This window comes from Macaca nemestrina, chromosome 9 (genome assembly GCF_043159975.1).
Source record: "Macaca nemestrina isolate mMacNem1 chromosome 9, mMacNem.hap1, whole genome shotgun sequence".
Taxonomy (NCBI): domain Eukaryota; kingdom Metazoa; phylum Chordata; class Mammalia; order Primates; family Cercopithecidae; genus Macaca; species Macaca nemestrina.
Window position 1 is genome coordinate 126,802,002 of NC_092133.1, and position 20,806 is coordinate 126,822,807.

Sequence of the window (20,806 nt, forward strand, 5' to 3'; positions counted from 1 at the left end):
ACCCTATCATACTAAAATGACATAATTTTCTTAATTTACAGCAGTTACTCACTGTACTTCGGTGTTGAATAAATCCCTTTTTTGTTGTTTGTTTGAAAAAGCTATAGATTATAAACTAGATTTAAGGGCCCAAGAGTTTTTAGGAAAAAATTATTTCCAGAATTTTGCTAAATATATCAAATTTCAAAAATTTCCAAATCAGAAGGAAAACATTGAAAGATTCTCTGTGAAATACAGCAGTATGTTTATATTGTTAATAGTATAGTTTCTTTATCCTGTTTTCTCTGATACATTTGCCAGAGGCTTTATTTGAAAGGTGAAGATTAAACGCATTCTCTCCCTTTGCAATTGGTTATATAAAACACCATGCCAACCATGAATGATGGTCATTCTTTATGAAGTCATTCAAATACCATTTAAAAAAATTTAAAAGTTAAAATCGTGTTTTTTAGAGTAAGAGTAGTGTTTGAGAGAAATTGCTTCATCTGATAAACTGCTAATGTTTGCAATCCCAAAGTTCAAATTATGTTAAATGTTTATACAGTAATATTTTCAGTAACCCAATACATTTTAATTTCTGTATTCTGCCAGAGATGGAGGCTATGAAAAATCACCATTGCTGGGAATATTCTGTGGCTCAAATCTACCCCCAACAATCATCTCTCATAGTAACAAACTATGGTTAAAATTTCAGAGTGACCAAATAGACACAAGGTCTGGATTCTCGGCTTATTGGGATGGGTCGTCAACAGGTAAATAGCAAGAGCTTACTGGAGAAACCGATCTGATTGGTTTCTTGATTCTGGGATTGTCGTGCTCTGTTCACCACTTGTCCATTTTGCCCAGCTGTATTTAAACTTCAGTATTGCAAATATTTTAAAATTAATAGCAGCCATTTCTTTTTAATAGACAAAGGGAGAAAGTTCTAGTTTCTTTTTATCAATAAATAAGAATCCTGGTTAGAATAAGGAAATTGCATTAATGGAAATTGGGGCTGGGTGCTGTGGCTCACTCCTGTACTCACAAACACTTTGGGAGGCCGAGGCAGGGGGATCACCTGAGGTCAGGAGTTCAAGACCAGCCACCAACATAGTGAAACCCCATCTCTACTAAAAATACAAAAATTAGCCGGACGTGGTGACAGGTGCCTGTAATCTGAGCTACTGGGGAGGCTGAGGCAGGAGAATCGCTGGAACCTCGGAGGTGGAAATTGCAGTGATCCGAGATCATGCCGTTGCACGTCAGCCTGGATGACCCAGTGAGACTTCATCTCAAAAAAAAAAGAAAAAGGAAATTGGGTTTGTAGGCTAACTACTCTTTCATGATGCTGTTTTGCTGTATAACTTGATTTAAAGGATAGCAGAGTGGCACCAGTTTAATACAGACAAAAGGATTCAATTCCCCAAAAGGAAAAGGGTGTGTGTCATTCCATTTCTTTCTCCTCTAGGTTGCGGGGGTAATCTCACCACTTCAAGCGGCACGTTCGTATCTCCCAACTACCCGATGCCCTATTACCACAGCTCTGAATGCTACTGGTGGTTGAAATCTAGCCACGGCAGCACATTTGAACTGGAATTCAAAGACTTTCACTTGGAGCATCATCCAAACTGCACTTTAGATTACCTGGCTGTATGTATAATGTTTCCATTGTGTCATTCCCTGCTCCCATCTCACCCAACACACAATGCGCTTATTTTTATTTTGGAGATTCAAGAAAGGGGAGCATCTAAACAGAACATCCATATAAAAATTCAAACAAAATAGAAACATACAAGAAATTTGGTGAAAATGACCATCTTCGAAGAATTGAATGGCTCGATACACTAAGTATTTAAAATATATTGACCATAGACTATTAAGATATGCTGAAAATCTCCTGAAAGGGGTTATGGGATTTATTATAATCATTATTTATATAATTTCCACATATGCATTGAAAAAATCACAATTTAGAAGATAGTTTTGATGAAGTAGAGAAGATAATTGGAGTCATTCAACTAGGACTTTTCACAGTACGGCAATTCACCATTGTTCATTTGTTAAAAAGCTAAATAAAAATGTATTGAAATGTCATGAATCATAAACTATGGAATCAAAAACAAGGAGGACAATTGATATCAGCTGTGGCATTACAATGTGTATTAGGCTTTCATTTTCAATTTTCAGCCTTCAATGTAGGCTCACACGTTTATTACTGCTGCACATATCCACAGCTTAATTGCCTGAGTTTATGGCCTGAATTTATAAATACCTAAATATAATTTGTAAAGTTATTTTATTTCATGACTATTCTTTTGTGATGTCATATATATAACAAAAAATATATTTATTATATAGATATATATTTATTTTATGCATATCTATGTTTATATATAAATATTTAATACATATATAAATATATGTATTAAATAAATTTATATTATAAATATATAATTAATATTTATAATATTATATATATTTATATATAATTACATATCATATATTTATAATATATATACATAGTAAAGATATATATATATTATATTTCTCACTTCTGGATTATAGTCCTTTACATAATGTTGATAGTCTCAGCCATCTAACATTCAAAATGTTTTCTTAAAGGTATATGATGGCCCAAGTAGCAGCTCTCATCTGCTAACTCAGCTTTGTGGGGATGAGAAACCACCTCTTATTCGTTCTAGTGGAGATAGCATGTTTATAAAACTGAGGACAGATGAAGGTCAGCAAGGACGTGGCTTTGAGGCTGAATACCGGCAGAGTAAGTGTGAATACTGGCAGAGTAAGTGTAAATACCAGCAGAGTAAGTGTGAATACTGGCAGAGTAAGTACGTATACTGGCTGTTCAGTGCCTAGAGTGGGCCTTCAAACTCTTGAAACAAACTGAAATAAGTGTAATGCATTGGTGTGAGCAATTGAACTTCATCTTAGTTTCTTACGTGAAAAATTTAACTCCATTTGAGGGAGAAATACTTATGTATTAAATTTAATCTCATATAACTAAAACATCTGGCAAACTATAGAAACTTAAAAGAGTATTTAATATGCCGAGAGAGTTGCAGTTCAATGAAAGATCAGTGTAACAGACTAATGACCAATAACTTTTCATTTGCATCACACATTGCAATCTTGCAGTGTACATTATATTATTCCAGTGTACATAGTATTCTTTCACACTACTCTCTACCTTAAAAGGTACCTTAATTTTATTAAGGAAAACTGTGGTCCATGTGATTCGTGCATGGAATAAGCATGTTCTTTACAGTAGAAAAATCTGGCTATTGTACAGACGCCATTTTAAATCTACTTTTCCCATATAGCAACATAGTGAAATTAAAGGAACATTGAGCAAAATGTCAAGGGGCCTGGGATTTGTTCTGGCTCCTAACCCTTGAGAAGATCACTTTCCTTTGTGGTCCCACAGTTTCTTCTTTTAGAAAAGGAGATTAAATTAGCTGGTCTCTAAACCTGCATTCTATCTCTAGAATTAAATGCTTTTTGAAGTTAGTTCCAAAATGGACATTCAAGAAAAACTGTCAGTATTTTCTTGAATTTGTTATTTGATAAAGACTTTTACTTTATCAAAGTAAAGTCTAGGTTTTGGAAATATAATTCTACTGAATCAAAATTTATCCATAATTTTACACAATTATCTTTTCCCACAGAATCAAAATTTATCCATAATTTTATGCAATTATCTGAAAATGGAATTAAAAGTCACAAAATTGTTATCTGAATACACAATATCCCTTGAATTAATTGAAAGAGTAATAACATTTAACCTTGATTATGTATGAATTTTAAGATTCACATTCATTTACATCTGGGGATTAGTCTGAATCCTAGATCATTTATATTGAGTTTTAATATATAGCTTTTTTTCTTCAGAAATGTATCACTAGTGTATAAAAAGGTTTCCCAAATTCTATCAGAGATACATCTGTTTTACTATATAATCATTTCTCTAATTTTATTACTGCTGTGCTAATCTATTTCTTGGTTATAATCAGATTGTTTAAGGGTTTCTTTTTTTCTTTTTATTTCTGAGATATTTTACTTTTCTCTCATAATTTCAGAACCCTGAAAGTGTAAATGAGTGCACATAAGAGGAAAAATCAGAGCAAACTAGTGAGATTATCTGTAAAATTTGCCATGGGAAATTGGAGATTTACAAATAGTGTAAGGTCTGAGTGCTGAGAGCAGCCCATGTGGTTTACTGGAATGTATTTTCCTGGGCCCTGTGTTGCCCCAGTCATCGAGGCACGTGATCCCTATCTGCCTAAAAGGTGTAACTTCTCACAGGCTTCTAAAACAATAAGATTATTCTTTAGAAATCCTTTATGTACAAAGCTGTGACCTAAAGATTTTCAAACAGAATGGGTTTAAGTATTCTCCCTGCTCCAACAAAGCAAAGTTTGAAGAGCCACAAATGTACGCTTTTTTAAACCAAAGTTATAAATGGTGTTCTACCCATCTTCAGAAAGCATGTTGTAGTAGGAATACATCTATGAACCCCACTTTCAGAGACAGCTCATTCCATATAATGTTTATTTCCCATTCTCTTTTATTGCACATCATAGAGATAATATATTCCTTGTTTAAGTCATTAGGATCGGCTGAATTGGGCACCCAGGATTAGACATACTTAGAGGTATCTAGTTTGGTTTTGTTGAAAACTCAGCTCAAGAAAATGCCTCCATTGGATTGAAGGCTTTTTTTTTTTTTTAATTTCACATTTTCATTTCTTCTTTAAATCCTTTATACTCTGTCTATTCGCTTGGTACTTCCTGATGACTAACTAGAGGAAGAACGGAGCCTTTGTTGTGAATTTCACGCAGACTTTTGAATGTTCAACAAAGCCATGTTGTTACTCGTTTTTAGCACTCACATAAGATTTTGGGTTTTTAAACTGTTCAATTTAAAAGTCAGAATTTCTGTCCCTTCCAAATGTTAACATTAAAAAAGCGGCAGCACAGAGCGTTGAATGCGCTTCTCTAACAAACAAATCAGACTGATCCCTGAATAGAATCAAGTTATTCTGCTCTCCACAAATTCAAGGGAATTCGATGCCTATTTTAATATGACTACTTAATTTTCATGACTCTTTAGTTTGAATTCACTTCAGTATTATTTCACATTTCTTCTAAATGGAAATCCTTTCACTATGAAAATACTGCACCAAATATATATGTGTGTGTCTGTGTGTGTGTATATATATACACACACACACACGCACATCCTATATATGTGTATACATACATATATGATTTTTATCTTTTTTTTAAAAGGAAAATCTCGGAGCAATTATGATGTATATAATAGTGGTTTTTAACAGTCATTTTTTTTTCCAGCGTGTGAGAATGTGATAATAGTCAATCAAACCTATGGCATCTTAGAGAGTATAGGGTATCCAAATCCTTATTCTGAAAATCAGCATTGCAACTGGACCATCCGGGCAACTACAGGCAACACTGTGAACTACACATTTTTAGCTTTCGACTTGGAATATCACATAAACTGCTCCACAGATTATTTAGAGGTATGTATTATAAAGCTTAATTGATCACTGCATTTTCAGATCAAGTTAGAATCCATCATGCTTTTTGGAATCAAATCCCTAATTCTGCCCGTGCATCTATAACACACCAACCACCCATGGTATTTGAACAGGTATATTTCATATTTAATGTATTAAATTGTGAATACAGAGAACTATCTGTGTTTTTAGGTTTCAGTGTAACTTCTGGACAGATTGACCTCATATTATTTAACTTATATGGAAGGAGAGTAATAACCTCTTTTTTTTGTTGATTGTTTTTATGTTTGTTCTTTGTGTATAAGAGATCAGAAAATGTTTAGGTATCTTGGATTTATTTAAGATGTCATTTGCCTAGTATGAGGTATCATGGTTTTGATTATTGTTTTTATTTTTAAATGTAAGTTCATTTCAGTATATTTTTATTTTTGTAAAATTGAAGTTTCAATTGTTATAATGATGACCACTAGTAACATTTTATTGAACTGTCTGTATGTAATTTTAGGCAATAAATGTTGCTTAAATATTAGGCAACCTTGAATATAAGGTGATCTGCTATTTCTGCAATAAGAAATTTTATTTTAAAAAGCTTTTTGATAACTTGCATATGTAACTTTTAGGGCTATAAATTGAGAGATTATTTTGGCATCTACATTTCATCATCAGTAAAATCACTTTTTGGGTCATCTAACACATTATCTTTATTTCTGTCTATATTGTTAATACATAATACTTCAAAAACTCCACATATAATGTTTGCAGTAGATACCCTTTCTGAAGTGATAAGTACTTGCTCTGATAACAGAACATTTTTTTTCCCACCTGCCCACCTACCAGCAGCCTGGTGACTTAAGGTAGTTCTTTTTAAGGTGGTCAGTGATTTTTAGAAGTCTTACTTACAAAGACTTCAACATCCATTGCTTGCAGTTCTGGGGTCATATTCCCAGAAAAAAAAAAAATATGTTGTAATATGTTCTTAATTGTGTTTTTACAAGTTCTATAGGAAAATTGGCATTGGTTGAGGTTGTTTGAGGTTAACATATAGTTTCCAAATAGCACTTTTGTTTGTGAAAACAAAGCATTCTGCACTTTGAGAGACTCTGTGAGGTCCTAACTATAAGGAGATTCCCTTGTTTTTCAGAGATAATTTTTTGGGAAAAAATTTTGCTTTACATCTACAAAAGTACAATATTATAGAAATATTAGCCATAGCGTTTACCCATTAGAAAGTTTTGTTTACCAGTATTCTAAGAAAATATGACACAACATAAAACAAACTTACAAGCACATACTTGGCAATGGTTTTAAAGTCCACCTTCCTTGACCTGGAGCTCGACTGATCTCCTTTCATTTACCTAGATTAGGTATCCATTTCTTCACGTAGCGAGACCTTGTTCATGTTTTAGAAAAAGCAGAAAAGTTGCTTTCAAAGCCCGTTGTTTATACCGTGAACACAGCAGTTGGTCATACCTCTTTTTACCAGTTAGGACTATCCTGATTCCCTCCTGGACTGTGGGCTTCTTGAAGGTCTGTGCTGTCTCCTACTAACTTTGTCCCAGTCACTAATTATACAGGTGAGACATTACAGGAGTTCAATCAGTTCAAGTTGAAATGAGTATCACAATCATATTTTAGTATCAGTTGAATGATAGCTACTAGTTAATGAGAAAGATTGAATTCCAAACTGGCGTTTTTGTATGACATCCTACACATTCAGTGCAATCCTACAGATTTGAGCACAAACCGAACTAGAACTCATGACCTTGCCGAGCATTGCACGTGTAACAGTGTGCTGGGCACCATAATCATGTTTTGGTAAAGTGTAATGGAGAAAGCTACAGAAAGGAGGATGCTTTTGAATTAGGCTTTAAAGGAGGCTTTGGCAGAAAGAGTGGGGAGGAAATGAGATGAAACATTTCCAGGACCTGAACTCCACTTCTTTGAACTCATTTGAGGATGGAATGGTAACAAAAAGGTGTTTAAAAACTCAAATTAAAAAATGCTTGTTCCAGCAACTGCAGAGTAGCTCATTAGAGCCCCTTATGGATGACGTGCCTGTCATGTTATGGTCATGCCATTTCTCTTGTGCAACATTGATGGTGAAAGAGCAAAAATACAAAATGAGAACCAGAAGTTCAGAGAGGCCTTCCAAAAAACGGCGCCGTTGCCAGAGGGAGGAGATTGTTTTCCATCTCTGCGAGCCAAGAGGTCAGACCAGAGCAGTAGCTGTAATAGCTGATCTATGATGGAAATTTTAACACACAACCAACCATTAACAGAGAGAAAACTCACAAACACAGAAATCTAGCTTCCATTATTTTAATCGCTTCTTCTAGTTACAGGGTTTTTTTCAACTGACTTCCCCAAATCCCAATTGGATGACTGTTATTATAGCCAGAATTTAGTTAGTCTGAACTAATAAAATGGAAACTATAAAAAGACTCAATAGGTGCTGGTCAGGTACTATCCCGGCTTGATGAGAGGTATGGATTGGTAAAGGTTCCATTGGAAACCAAATCCATCCTTTATTATTTCACCCTCTGGGCAAAACAAAATGTTTCAGATCCAGAAATAAAATATGCAGTGGGAGAAGGGACCGTTTGCTTAAAGGAGTAAGACCATTTACCCATGCAAACATGGGGAATCAACCTGAAGAGTTCTGGCTGTATTTTACAGCTTGATTTCAGTCTTCCATTTTATTTTGAGTCTGAGTTTTCATGCAGAAGAGATTTCAAACGAGTGATTGAATATAGAAATGGAAATGGTAGATTTGGGAGAAATCAACACGGAGATGTATAGGAAGCCCAGATATTTGCTAAGTCAACAGGGAGCATGTGTGTAGTGAGAAGACGAAGTAGGAACACTAAGAGGTGGTTGTGGCTGGGTGTGGTGGCATACGCCTATAGTCCCAGCTACTCAGGAGGCTGACGCAGGAGAATCACTTGAACCCGGGAGGCGGAGGTTGCAGTGAGCTGAGATCGCACCATTGCACTCCAGCCTGGGTGACGGAGTGAGGCCCTGTCTCAAAAAAAAAAAAAAAAAAAAAAGAGGTGATTGTGTCATGGGAGCCAAGGGAAGAGCAGTCGAGAGAGCTCATGGTTCAGAAGGGTCCTTTGGAGATAAGTGTGACTCTGGTCAGAGCAGTGTTTGTGGGGTGGCGAGAGCAGGAACCAAACAGTGCAAAAAGGCATGAAGAGGAGAGAGTGTAGACTGAAGTCTAGCTCCCTGAATTCTGAGGCTCTCTGTAACAAACCAGAGTAAGTGATGGCTTCTTTTCTCCAATCCTTATCCTTCATTTCCCTAACTGGTCCTCATCTAGTTTGCCTGTGTGGGACATACTAGGTTGCATGTTCTCTTGTATGTCAGTTCCTCTTTAAATGTGGCCCCAGAATTGGATGCAACAGTTCAACTAAACCTGGCTAGGGCCAAGTAGGTTGGAACTATATTATCCAGTTCATATATTTCTGGTGTTGTATGCTGAAGTTAAATGGGGTTTATTGTAGCTAAGTCATAATGTTGGCCTATATCAACATTTATAATCTCCATATCACTTTTACACAAATTATTATGACTTTATAGCCTTAGCTCATATAATTTTAAAAAATCTAAACAGAGATATTGTTCCTAATGAGTCAGATTTGATTTTGTCTGAGAATCATGACCTCCCTAAATCTTCATTCATTCCTTTTCAGAGCATTATTCATTTGCATATAGACTCATTGGCCACTGACCTAGTACTTCTTCAAAAATAATTGATAAAAATGTCAAACAAGATTGCATCTATTTCAAATACTCTTAAACAACAGGTCCTTTTGGTTAAAATTGATCTGTTATTAAGTGCTTTTGGAATAGCACTATTCAAACTACTAGGTAATAAAAGCTAATATCTATTCAGCATGTATTATTTGCTAGATAATTCTCATAGCAACCCTGTATTATAAGAAATATTGTCCGCATTCGTTAGGTGAGAAAAGTGAGACAGATATAGGTTGTCCATATTCAGAAAAATTGTAAGTGTCAAGGCAGGCTTTCTAGCAGGCACTGTGACTCCACACCGATGCTCTCAGCCATAACACCACACACCGCGGGGGCACTCTCACAACTTCCTGTTACTCTCACAGGGATCGTGGGGGGGTGTTCCCGCAGCCCCCAAGTCTACCATTCTATTGATACTCTCGCGAAGAGAAACCAATGTTTTGCCTGACTCCATAAATAAGCAAGTGTCATTTATTATAATTACCTCTTTCTTTGCTTCATGTTGACAAATTATTTTTAGTGTCTAATTTAGAATTTTTCCAAAAATTACTCTTAATCTTACTGACCTACGAGATTCTAGAATGAATCTTTCCCCATCTTGGAAGCTGGAACGTTTTCCCTTCAGCCCTCTGGCAGCCCTGCTGGTTCTCCTTGCCTGGGCTTGCACTCTTGGTAGCGGCACCGAAACACAATCTGAGCCACATGAAGATGACAGGCACGTGTGACAGTCTGGTTACTCCGAGAAGGCTCACACCTCCCCCCACACAGGAGAGGCTGAGAAGCCCAGAGAAGGTGGGAAGCCAAGGCAGTGAGGTGGATTCTCCACTCCCACTTCCTGAGGCTCTGCTCCTGCTCCCTGACTATTCCCACCCATTCCCGTCTCTCCCCAAAGGCTCCCTCTGAGTTTCAGCAACCTCAGAATTTCAGCTTCAACAACGTGGCCACTCCAGCCTTGACCCTACAGGATCATTGACCTTAAGTGCTTGCATACAACCAGACTTTCTTGTGGTGACAAATCCCCAGCACAGGGAGCTCACGTGTTTGAGCTCGACAGCAAAGGCCTGGGTCTAGCCTGCCTATGGACGGTACCCCTTAGGGCAGTGCAACCAAGCCCTCCAGCCAGTGATGTTCACAGATTATGTTCTGGGCAGAAGCAGAACCTGTGAGCAGGGGCACGGATTCTGCTGAAACGCTAAAACATTTTTTTTTTTTTAATTTAACTTTTAATTTCAGGGTATGTGCACTACCCTAATAGCAGTACACATACCCCGAACTTATTTATTATATAGATAAATTTGTGTCACGGGGGTTTGTTGCACAGATCATTTCATCACCTAGGTATTTAGCCTAGTACTTATTAGTTTTTTGGATCCTCTCCCTCCTCCCACCCTCCACCCTCAGGTAGGCCCCAGTGCGTGTTGTTTCCCCGTCATGTGTCTATGTGTTCTCAGCACTTAGCTCCCACATATAAGTGAGAACATGCAGTACTTGATTTTATGTTTCCTGCATTAGTTTGCTAAGGAAAATGGCCTCCGGTTCCATTCACATTCTTGCAAAGGACCTGATCTTGCTCTTTTTTATGGCCGTGTCAAAAACATTAACCATGAATTAAGCACCCATGAATTCACCGAGATTACAAAATCAGCCCTGTGACGACTATACCTTTCAGTGCCGTGGAATGTAATTCCCTTAAGCCTGGAAAAGTTCACTGAAAGGAGTTGACTGTTTTATCTTCTAAACTGGAATTCCATGTGTCTTCTTCCAGTTTCAAAATCAAACTAGGCATGTTTCTACCTCCTCTTCATTGACATCACACTCTCTTCTGAAAGCATCAATCCCATCCATGTTTCCATCTTTCATTTGCCCTAGTCATAGCCTTAAAATTAGACATTTTTTTCTAATGTTCAACGATATTTTTCTGTGCCATTTCCCAAAGTTTAGCTAGTTTGTATGTGTACCCATAAAATGGTCAGAACGTTCCCATGTAGACCCTTGGGTTTCTGCTTAGACTGATTTCTTTAGAGGGTTCTCCTTTTTTTGCACCCCTGCAAAATTATTCCTGATTTTGTAGTGAGAATTTAGGTTTTCAGAATTTGCCAATTTTCTAGAATTTTCTTTCCTTTTTCAATTACTTTTTCATTTGTTTTTTGCTTTTTTTTTTTTTTTTTTAATCTATAGGTTTATATCTTGTTTTGAAGTTTGAATCCCCAAAACCTTAGTCCTGTTAAGTGGTCAACCATCACAGGCTCTAAGTTAAGGCAAGGGATCACTGTCTTCTAATGTTTTGGTCACTTCCGTATTAACAACCACTTCTTTGCTCGCCAGAATTAGTACAGAGTTGCACTTCTCTTCACTGTCTCCTTTATATGAGGAGAGCATATAAAGAATTCAACAAATGCTACATTTTTTTGGGAAGAAGACATCTCATAGGTGTCCATATGGTTGAAACAGTCTCCCTGTTACCACCCCTGTAGATCTCTTTTGGTACATTAGTGTTGATAGATTTCCTTTTCAAATGATTGCAGTCTGTACTGAAAAGAAGCTGAGGTGGGAAGATAACGTCCTTATAACTGGTTACCAAATCTGGCTGCATTCCAGAATCATCTGGGGATCTTGTTAGAAAAATTTATTCCTAGTCCTCACCCCAGACTTAATCAAATCCTTGAGGATTCCCCAAGAGCAAGCTTTGCACAAGCCCCTGGTCTAGCACTTGAGACCACTGTTCATAGCCCACTTCCACCAAAATAGCCTGTTTTATCCTCACTTCAATGCTGTCTCCTGGGGAGGGAAAAGTATCTTAATAGGCATCTTCTTAACATACATTTGCCTGCTATTAAATGTTACTTTCCAATGAGGACTTGCTCTTCCATTGCTATGGCTGAGTTATGTATTTTATCTCACCAAGGCCTGGTCATACTGTTATTACATTTACCTCATTATATTAAAAATGTCAGATTCACTTTACAGTTTTTGTATTCTGATTCTAAACTTTCTCTCCCTTTTCCTTATCGGGCACCTTGGCCACTGTCATCTTCCATTAACTGATTTTCTTATTCCTTCCCCTTTTCCACTAAAGTCCATTTCAAGTCCTCCTGATTATGTGGGGGACTTCGATCAAAGGCATTTCCCTCCAGTCTTTATAAGGTGCATTTCATCTCTTGCCAAATCCTTGCTGATGTCATCCTGTTCACCCTAGATGCTTATATCACAGTTTATTGCACTCCCATGTCCTCCTTTCGGTTGCAAAATAATGCATTCCAAGTGGACGAATGGATGAAGAAAAATCACCACTATCCCTGAATCTTTCAGTTTCACATCCATATTCTCCATGTCTATAGCCTGAACAACATTTTCCATATACCACGACCGAGAAACATCAGGCTCATGGGATACTGTCAATACTTAAAGTGATGCTAGCTGTTATGGAGAACTCATACATTCGCAGATGCTTACTGCAACACTAGGTTATTTCTAATCACATCAGAGTCAAAGGCAGGTACGTGTTCCTGGCTTCCATGTGGTAGTTCATGAAACCAAAGGAAGGGGAAGTCAATTTGCGGAAGCCACATAACTGTCTCTGCCACAAATGTTGATAGATGTTTCACAAATAGAGACCTACATTCTAATAAATCTGGGATATGCCAAATTAAACACAATTAAGCAGGGTTTGTTGTTTTGTTTTGTGTTTGCTGTAGTATTTCCTCAGGCTGTCACTATCCTAAATATACATTCTTCATTTCTTTATCCATGCATCCAGTCAGTAGGATATATTTTAGACACCTAGGCTGTGGACATATGACTGTTTTATCATCAGTTTTCCTTGTAATAATGGAGAAAACACACTTTAATCAATTTATCACACAATAAAAATTTAACCTCAGACAGTGTTAAGTGCTGGGAGGGAAAGTTATGGTGTACCCAGAAGGCATGAGATGGGGACTGAACTCCTTTGTGGGTCAGGAAAGGCCTCCCTGAGGATGAATAACACACCAGGTGCTAGGAGGCTTGAGATGTGAGGGACTGGAAGGAGAGCAGTGTGAGGCTCTCAGGTGGACGGGACCTGGCCTGCAGAGCAGGGTGGGCACGTTAAGAGTTTCGGTGACCTCCTGGAGAGCAGCAGGAGGTCTTTCAAGGGTGTGGTCAGATCTGCACTTTTAAAACAATCACTCTGACTGCCAGAATAAACTGGAGGGAGGTAAGAGTTACGGTGAAGACCCAGTAAGAGGTTTGCTATAGGCCAAGGGAGAGAGAGGGCTCCAGGTCTTCACCATTGCTGGGGAAGAAGCATGTGATTGAAGGATTTAAGAGAACTTAGGAGGTACAATTGACAAAGATGGATGAACAACAGGATGAAGAAAAGGGAGACATTAGAATATAGCCTGATAGAACTGTATGCAGGGACAACCACCAGTGGAGATTAGTCCCAAAGAGATCATCTTTGCCCAGAAGTCTGATTAATGAACATCTATTGGATATTTGTATTCCACATTCTCAGGAAAACATTATTCTAGAGATATTTTCCAAGTTTATTTCATTTTCCCCTCATACAAACAAGCAAACTTTGAAGTTCATGAGGTATTAGAGAGTTCTTCGCATCTCAGATGTTTATTTTGAGAATTGCAATAATATTTGTCATTAATGGAATGCCCGTCATGTGCTAGACACTACTACGGATACTTTGATAGATATAATTGCCTATCCCCATAGTAGTCCAGTAACTGAGTATAATTATGCCCACAGGAGAGCAGGGACTGAGATGGGAACCATATCAGTGCAGGAAGTGTCATCACTGCAGAAAGTGGTGAACCTACGTTCACACTCAGTGCTGCATGAATAGAGTGTGGGCTCTGGAGTCCACCTGGCTCCAAAGCTCTTTACCAGCTGTGATCTTGGGCAAGGAATTTAACGTCTGGCTGCTTTGGTTCTCTCGTGCGTAAAATGAAGATAAGAATCCAGACACCTGGAAAATATTGAGTCCTCAGGAAATGCTTATTACTCCCCTCCACGCCCCTTCTGGAGAGAGCCCAGCTCCTGCCTGGCCATTCAGCTTCTTCCTGGGACACTTCAGGAAATGGTCCTCACCCTTACACCAGCCGACCTCCATCTCTTGGAAATGCCTTCTCCATTCCTGGTGCCCTGCCAGTTAGGAGCGGTGGCTCCTCCCTGGCGAGGTCTAGCTTCCTTTCTGGGCAGAGTTCACATTTTGTTTTCTTTCTCTTCTGAGTTCCCTAACTTGATTCATGGACATCTCCATAAGGGCTTTACTTTCTCTGTGTGCCCTCAGAATCTGTTTAAAGGCAAATTTCTTCTGTCCTTGTAAAGGCCTTGCGTCGTCTCTAATAAGTGAAGCGTAAATCAACGTTTGTGTTTGCAGTGCACATCACTGCTGGTCACATGACGGCATAACAGATTCCAAACAGGTGCCAAGGACAATTCTTCAGTTTCCAAATTGCTTGGTTTAAAGGTAAACCCCAGTCTTTAGCTCCCTATTGAAAACAGCTCCAGGCACTGTGCTTTCTATTGTTTTAGAGGGGAGTTGCTGGAATTAGAACTGCCTCAGCCAGCACTCTTTTATCTGCTGACTATGGTGGGATGCTAATGACAAAGATGTAGTAAGTCCTCTAGCACTCACTCACAAGAGAATGTCTTCTGGGCACCCAGACACATGATAGAATGTGCTAAATTGGTAGTCTCTGTACCCGCTTCAGAGCGAAGCAGGTAACTTCAGAATGAAGTTTAAAACCCAACTCCACTACTTAGTAGCTAGGTGACCTTGGGCAAGTTCCTTAGTGTCTATGTGCCTCACTTTCCCCTTCTGTAAAACGAAGTAATAAGAGTCAACGAGTCCATATATGTAAAGAGCCAAAACAAAGTCTGGCAAATAGCAAACACATCTATAAATGTTCACTGTTATTATTTGCACTGATGCTGATGTAGGAGAAACACCTTAGTAAGGTGTAGAGAAATTCACAAATAGAGAGCCTTCAATTCTGTAGCTTGAGACATAATTAATGATTCATTTCTAACACATTTAATTTTCCTCGTTTTCTGCCTGCTGCCTGCTTGGTTAATGCATTTTGACCCTTCTCACTAAGGATAAATGACAGATGATAAAACCAACAATTTTTGTCCACTTATTTTACTCAAAGCTCTGTTAAGAAAAATAATGAAAAAAATTTTAATTTCAATGACTAACAGGAGCATTCGTATTGTCCCTATCTTTTTAAAAATTGTTTTGGTTACTCTCTATTTTTAGAGAGAATAAAGACTTGCTGTATCCTTGAGTTTAACAACGCTTATTTTATTTTATTTTATTTTTGAGACAGAGTCTTGCTCTGTCGCCCAGGCTGGAGTGCAGTGGCGTGATCTTGGCTCACTGCAGCCTCTGCCTCCTGGGTTCAAATGATTCTCCTGCCTCAGCCTCCTGAGTAGCTGGGATCACAGGCGCCCGCCACCACACCTGGCTAATTTTTGTATTTTTAGTAGAGACGGGGTTTCACCATGTTGGTCAGGCTGGTCTCGAGCTCCCGACCTCAGGTGATACACCCATCTCGGCTTCCCAAAGTGCTGGGATTACAGGCATGAGCCACCACGCCCGACCAACAATGCTTATTCTTAAGAAAAGAATTGCCAATGAAGTAAATAGGAAAAATTCTTCTTGAGTAGTTGATGCCTTTTGAAATATTAAATTACTAAACCTCTACCTACCTCAGTTTCCAGAACTCTAAAATGGGGATAACAATACTATCTGCATTACAGAGCTGCTACGAGTTTTAACTTACAATAATGACCAGCACGGAATAAGTGCTAATACATGTTACCTATGGTTATTTTAACATAAACATAGCCTCATGGATTATTTTTTGCTCTCTGAAGCAGGAGACCCCAATCTTTTTGGCACCACGGACCGTTTTAGTGGAAGACAGTTTTTCCACGGACCGGGGTGGGGTGGGAGGGTGGTTTGGGGATGATTCAAGTGCATTGTATTTATTGTGCATTTTATTTCCATTATTCTTACATTGTAATATATAATGAAATAATTGTACAAGTCACCATCATGTAGAATCAGTGGGAGCCCTGAGCTTGGTTTCCTGCATTAGACGGTACCACTGGGGGGTGATGGGAAACAGTGACAGATCATCAGTCGTTCCATTCTCATAAGGAGCGTGAAACCTAGATCCCTCCCATGTGCAGTTCACAATAGGGTTCATGCTCCTATGAGAGTTTAATGCCACCAGTACCGGTCTGGGGATTGGGGTCCTTGCTCTATAGCATGTTGCGGTAAATAAATCTGTGGTTTCCAGAGCAGCCTGCCCAATTGTAATTAACATCAATTGGCCCCACTGTGTGGAAAGTAGTGCTGCTTCTCCTGCCTTCCAGTTTTCCTGCAAAAGCCACTGGGATTGTAGATAACATCCTGTTTTCCAGTTGGCGAGACGCAGAGAGGCAGATGAGATTTCGGCTGAGCAGCAGTGGATCTGAGCCGACTTTGATTATGGCTCCACCTCCAACGCTTCCTGGGCAGATGAGTCATGCTTCCTGGAACTGTCTGTCAGAGGAAGTTTGCTTCTGGGACTTTTGCATTTTGCTTAGAGCTTAGAGATAAGCTATTACAATTCTAAGTTCAGCTGCTATTCAAAAACATGCATAAAAGCTGGGAAGAGTGTACCAAACATTTCAATTTATATCTTAATACCAGATATGAGTCTAGCTCCGTACTAAGCATGATACCTGGATTCAAAAAAAGTTTAGAATGAAATATATCTGTTAGTGAAGCCAGATGCTTTGTAGTGTCATTGAGTTTAGCATGAGGCATTTTAGAAGAAATTTTGGTTTTAAGATTGCCTGAGGAAAATGTGATTTTTTTAATTACAAAAAATCGAAAGGAGAAATGTTATTTCAGTGTGATCAAAATCCCTTTCCTTAAAAAGAAATGCTGATCTTTTCTGAGCATCTTTCACAATGAAGGATTTTCATATGATTGCATTAATTTGCAGCAGTTAATGAACCAAACATTCCAACCTTCAAAAGAGCCTCTGCTCTCACATTCAAAAGAAACTCTGCGTGTTTCCTCTCTTCAAACGTGAAGAACAGAATTAGGATGAATAATAATTAAACCTAAAATAATTTCTAAACTACCCTGAAGCAGTAACAATTCCATTAGATCCTCAGAACTTGAATTGTCCTATGCACACTGCCTTTGCTCGTTGACCTCAGGTTGCTCTCCTCAGACTGGCCAAAGGCAGGGCGACCGAAAGGTCTCTTCCGCCATCAGACAGGCTCACGGTATGAATAAGCATGCATTGAGCAAAATGCTAAATGTTACACACTGGTAATCACAGTTGTGGATTTCAGTTAACTATATTGACTTTCTACTTTTTAAAGTGGGAAAGATTTCCAATTGCAACATTACAGAATTTTGTTTAAACACAACATCTTTACCCTGCAGTTCCTACATTGGCTCTTTATTTGTTTGTTTGTTTATTATTTTCTCTTTCTTTCTTTATTTTTTTTGAGATGGAGTCTCACTCTGTTGCCCAGGCTTGAGTGCAGTGGCACGTTCTCAACTCACTGCAACCTCCGCCTCCCAGATTTGAGCCATTTTCCTCCCTCAGCCTCCTGAGTAGCTGAGATTACACGCGCCCACCACCACGCCTGGCTAATTTTTGTATTTTTAGTAGAGACGGGGTTTCGCCATCATGGCCAGTCTGGTCTCGAGCTCCTGGCCTCACAAGATCCACCCACCTTGGCCTCCCAAAGTGCTGGGATTATAGGCGTGAACCACCATGCCTGGCAGGCTCTTTATTTAATAGACTCTCTTTTCCTGCTGTCACTGTCTACAGGGAGAACCCGGATGGCAGTCCTCCGGGTTCTTCCAGCTCAAAGGTCTATGATTTCACGTTGTTCTATGAACCAGGTTCTTTGTTCCTGAGACCGTCTGCAGCAGGTGATGAGAATTTTAAGAGGCAGAATAATAATAATAATAATAATAATAATAAATGTTCAGTGTTTTACTGTAGCAGGACAATTGGTAGAGGGAAGGCTGAGGTTTATGGAATTAAATTTTCATGTATACACAGGAGAGTATGCTTGGCTTTCAAAGCATTTCACTTACCACTAGGGAGGGATTTAGAAGCCCTTGCTCCATCAGTGACTATTGAAATTTATGTTTACATGAAGCTGTCAGTCCCTGAACATCTGAAGACATTATTATTTTTACAAACTTTTAATTTTATGTCGTACATAGGTGTATATGTTACAGGGTACATGCTATGTTTTGATATAGGCATGCAATGGGTAATAGTCACATCATGGGAATAAAGAAATAATTTTTTATAAATAATTAGTCTAATTAATAATAAACTAGTTATGATAAAAGGAAGCATTATAGGCAAAATATGATTTTAAATTAATGCTGGAGCAGATTGCCTTACATGGTAACATTTCAGTGGATTAATTTTTACGTATAACCTTGAGATACATAAGAAAAGATTATGGAGATAGACAATATAATATTTTTAGTAGGCCCGGTGTTTATTTGAAATTCTGAAAGGGTTTGAAATTCTGAGATTGGAGAAGCATTACTAATGCATATCTCTATTGCCATGTCAATAGGTCCCCAAAGATATTGCTTTAAAAATAAATTTATCAGATCACAAAGGAATTCATAGTCATTATAGGAAACTGGGAAAATGTAGAAAAAACTAGATTAAAAAATCCTAAATTATATCACTATTACTAATATTTGGTGGTATTGATTTCCTGTCATTGCTCCTTGTATATTTATTTTATTTTAATATTCAAAGGAGATTATTCTGTACACACTAACCCATAATAACATTTTTCACCTAACAATAGCTTGTGACTATTTCCCCATGTTATTTATTATGTCATTTTCAACATTGCACATCCCATCATCACAATATAGCCACCAATTCTTGTTGTGAAACACTTAGAATCTTTTCAAATCTTTACCATTATAAACAGTTCTGAGATAAGTATCTTTGTAGTTAAATGTTTTCCCACATCCATGATTAGACAATGATTTAAAAAATAAACAGACCCAAACTGTGGCATCTAACAGGAGTAGTATATAGAAAGCAGAAATAAAAATGCAAATTCACTAGTAAGAGCAGACAGCAACTAGCCACCATATAGAAAGGAAACACTGGTTTTTATATGAGACAGACCTGTAACTCAGAGTGACACCAAGTAACTCAAAATGTGGTCTTTCGATGGGGTTTTTGCTCTCATGCAAAGCCCAGCATTATGAGTAATGGTTACTTTCAGATACATTTCATATTTCCTGCCCCACCCTCTCGGCACATGGCAAGGCAGCTTTTCCTGTGCCTATCTCAGGGAGCATGCTATAAGTGACCATGCGCCTTATGGAGGGGACTTAGCCTCCTGAGGGCCATCTTGGAGTCAGCTGGGATTAACCATGCTCTGCTTATCAGCCTTCCTCTATATTTGCCTCATTTATCCACCATGATTTGATTTTGCATTTGCCCCCTTGGGCATGACTTGTCCCAATGGGAGCCCTGTATCTCCTCTGTGATTATTATTTATTTATTTATTTATTTATTTATTTATTTATTTTTTGAGACAGAGTCTTGCTCTGTTTCCCAGGCTGTAGTGCAGGGTGCGATCTTGGCACCAAGTGATGCAAGCTCCACCTCCTGGGGTTCAAGCGATTCTCCTGCCTCAGCCTTCCAAGTATCTGGGACTACAGGTGTACACCACCATACCCGGCTAATTTTTTGTATTTTTAGTAGAGACAGGGTTTCGCCATGTTGCCCAGGCTGGTCTTAAACTCCTGGCCTCAAGTGATCACCAGCTTTGGCCTCTCTAAGGGCTGGGATTACAGGCGTGAGCCACCACGCCTAGCCTCTGTGATTCTTGTTTTACAATTTCTACTGTTGTTGCAGAAACATTTCAAAGCCCTTCAAATTTAAAGTAACCTAAACTTGGATAAAGTTCCAAGTTTTTCCAGGAGATGTGAGTGTAAACTTCAGTATCAACATTTTTCATGATCGCCCTATTGAGGCCTCTCCATAGATCCTGCTGTGGTGGTTGTTTGGGGTGGGGAACGTCCGAGCAGATGCCCTGAGAATTCCCTAGGTCCCATCCTTCTGGAGCTCCAGTGATTCAGCAGTAGGAACTACAGGGCTGGGTAGGACCCAGAGGGGAGGGGAGGCTGCAACAGGAAGAAATGCTTCTCACTTTTAGCACGAGAGCCACTTTGCTTGCCAATGGACTCTATCCACCTCACCATGGCAGCCTTAACAGCCTCTGGTTTTCTAACTCCTTTGCTGCTGTCCCCTGCATGATCTGTCCTCCTGCAGTGCCCGCCACACACACAGCATACTTATCTCCAACCCACACATGATGATTCGCCTTGGTTTCTGCATGGCTGTCCCGGATGCCTCAGTCTCCACAATGCCCAAATTGTCATAGCAACACACTGCAAGGAATGGCCTCCACCTCCTCACTGAATTCATCACTTCCCCATCTGCC

General features: G+C 38.7%; 1 protein-coding gene across 1 annotated transcript in view; it reads left to right on the forward strand.

Moving 5' to 3' along the window:
• The window catches only part of LOC105488215 (cubilin), a 313,890-nt gene that overhangs the window by 88,499 nt on the left and 204,585 nt on the right, over positions 1–20,806 (forward strand). Inside the window, exons 24-27 of the mRNA XM_024794869.2 lie at positions 592–752; positions 1,448–1,629; positions 2,602–2,758; positions 5,349–5,536. Coding sequence (XP_024650637.2) covers positions 592–752; positions 1,448–1,629; positions 2,602–2,758; positions 5,349–5,536 — 688 coding nt within the window. The remainder of the gene's footprint in view (positions 1–591; positions 753–1,447; positions 1,630–2,601; positions 2,759–5,348; positions 5,537–20,806) is intronic.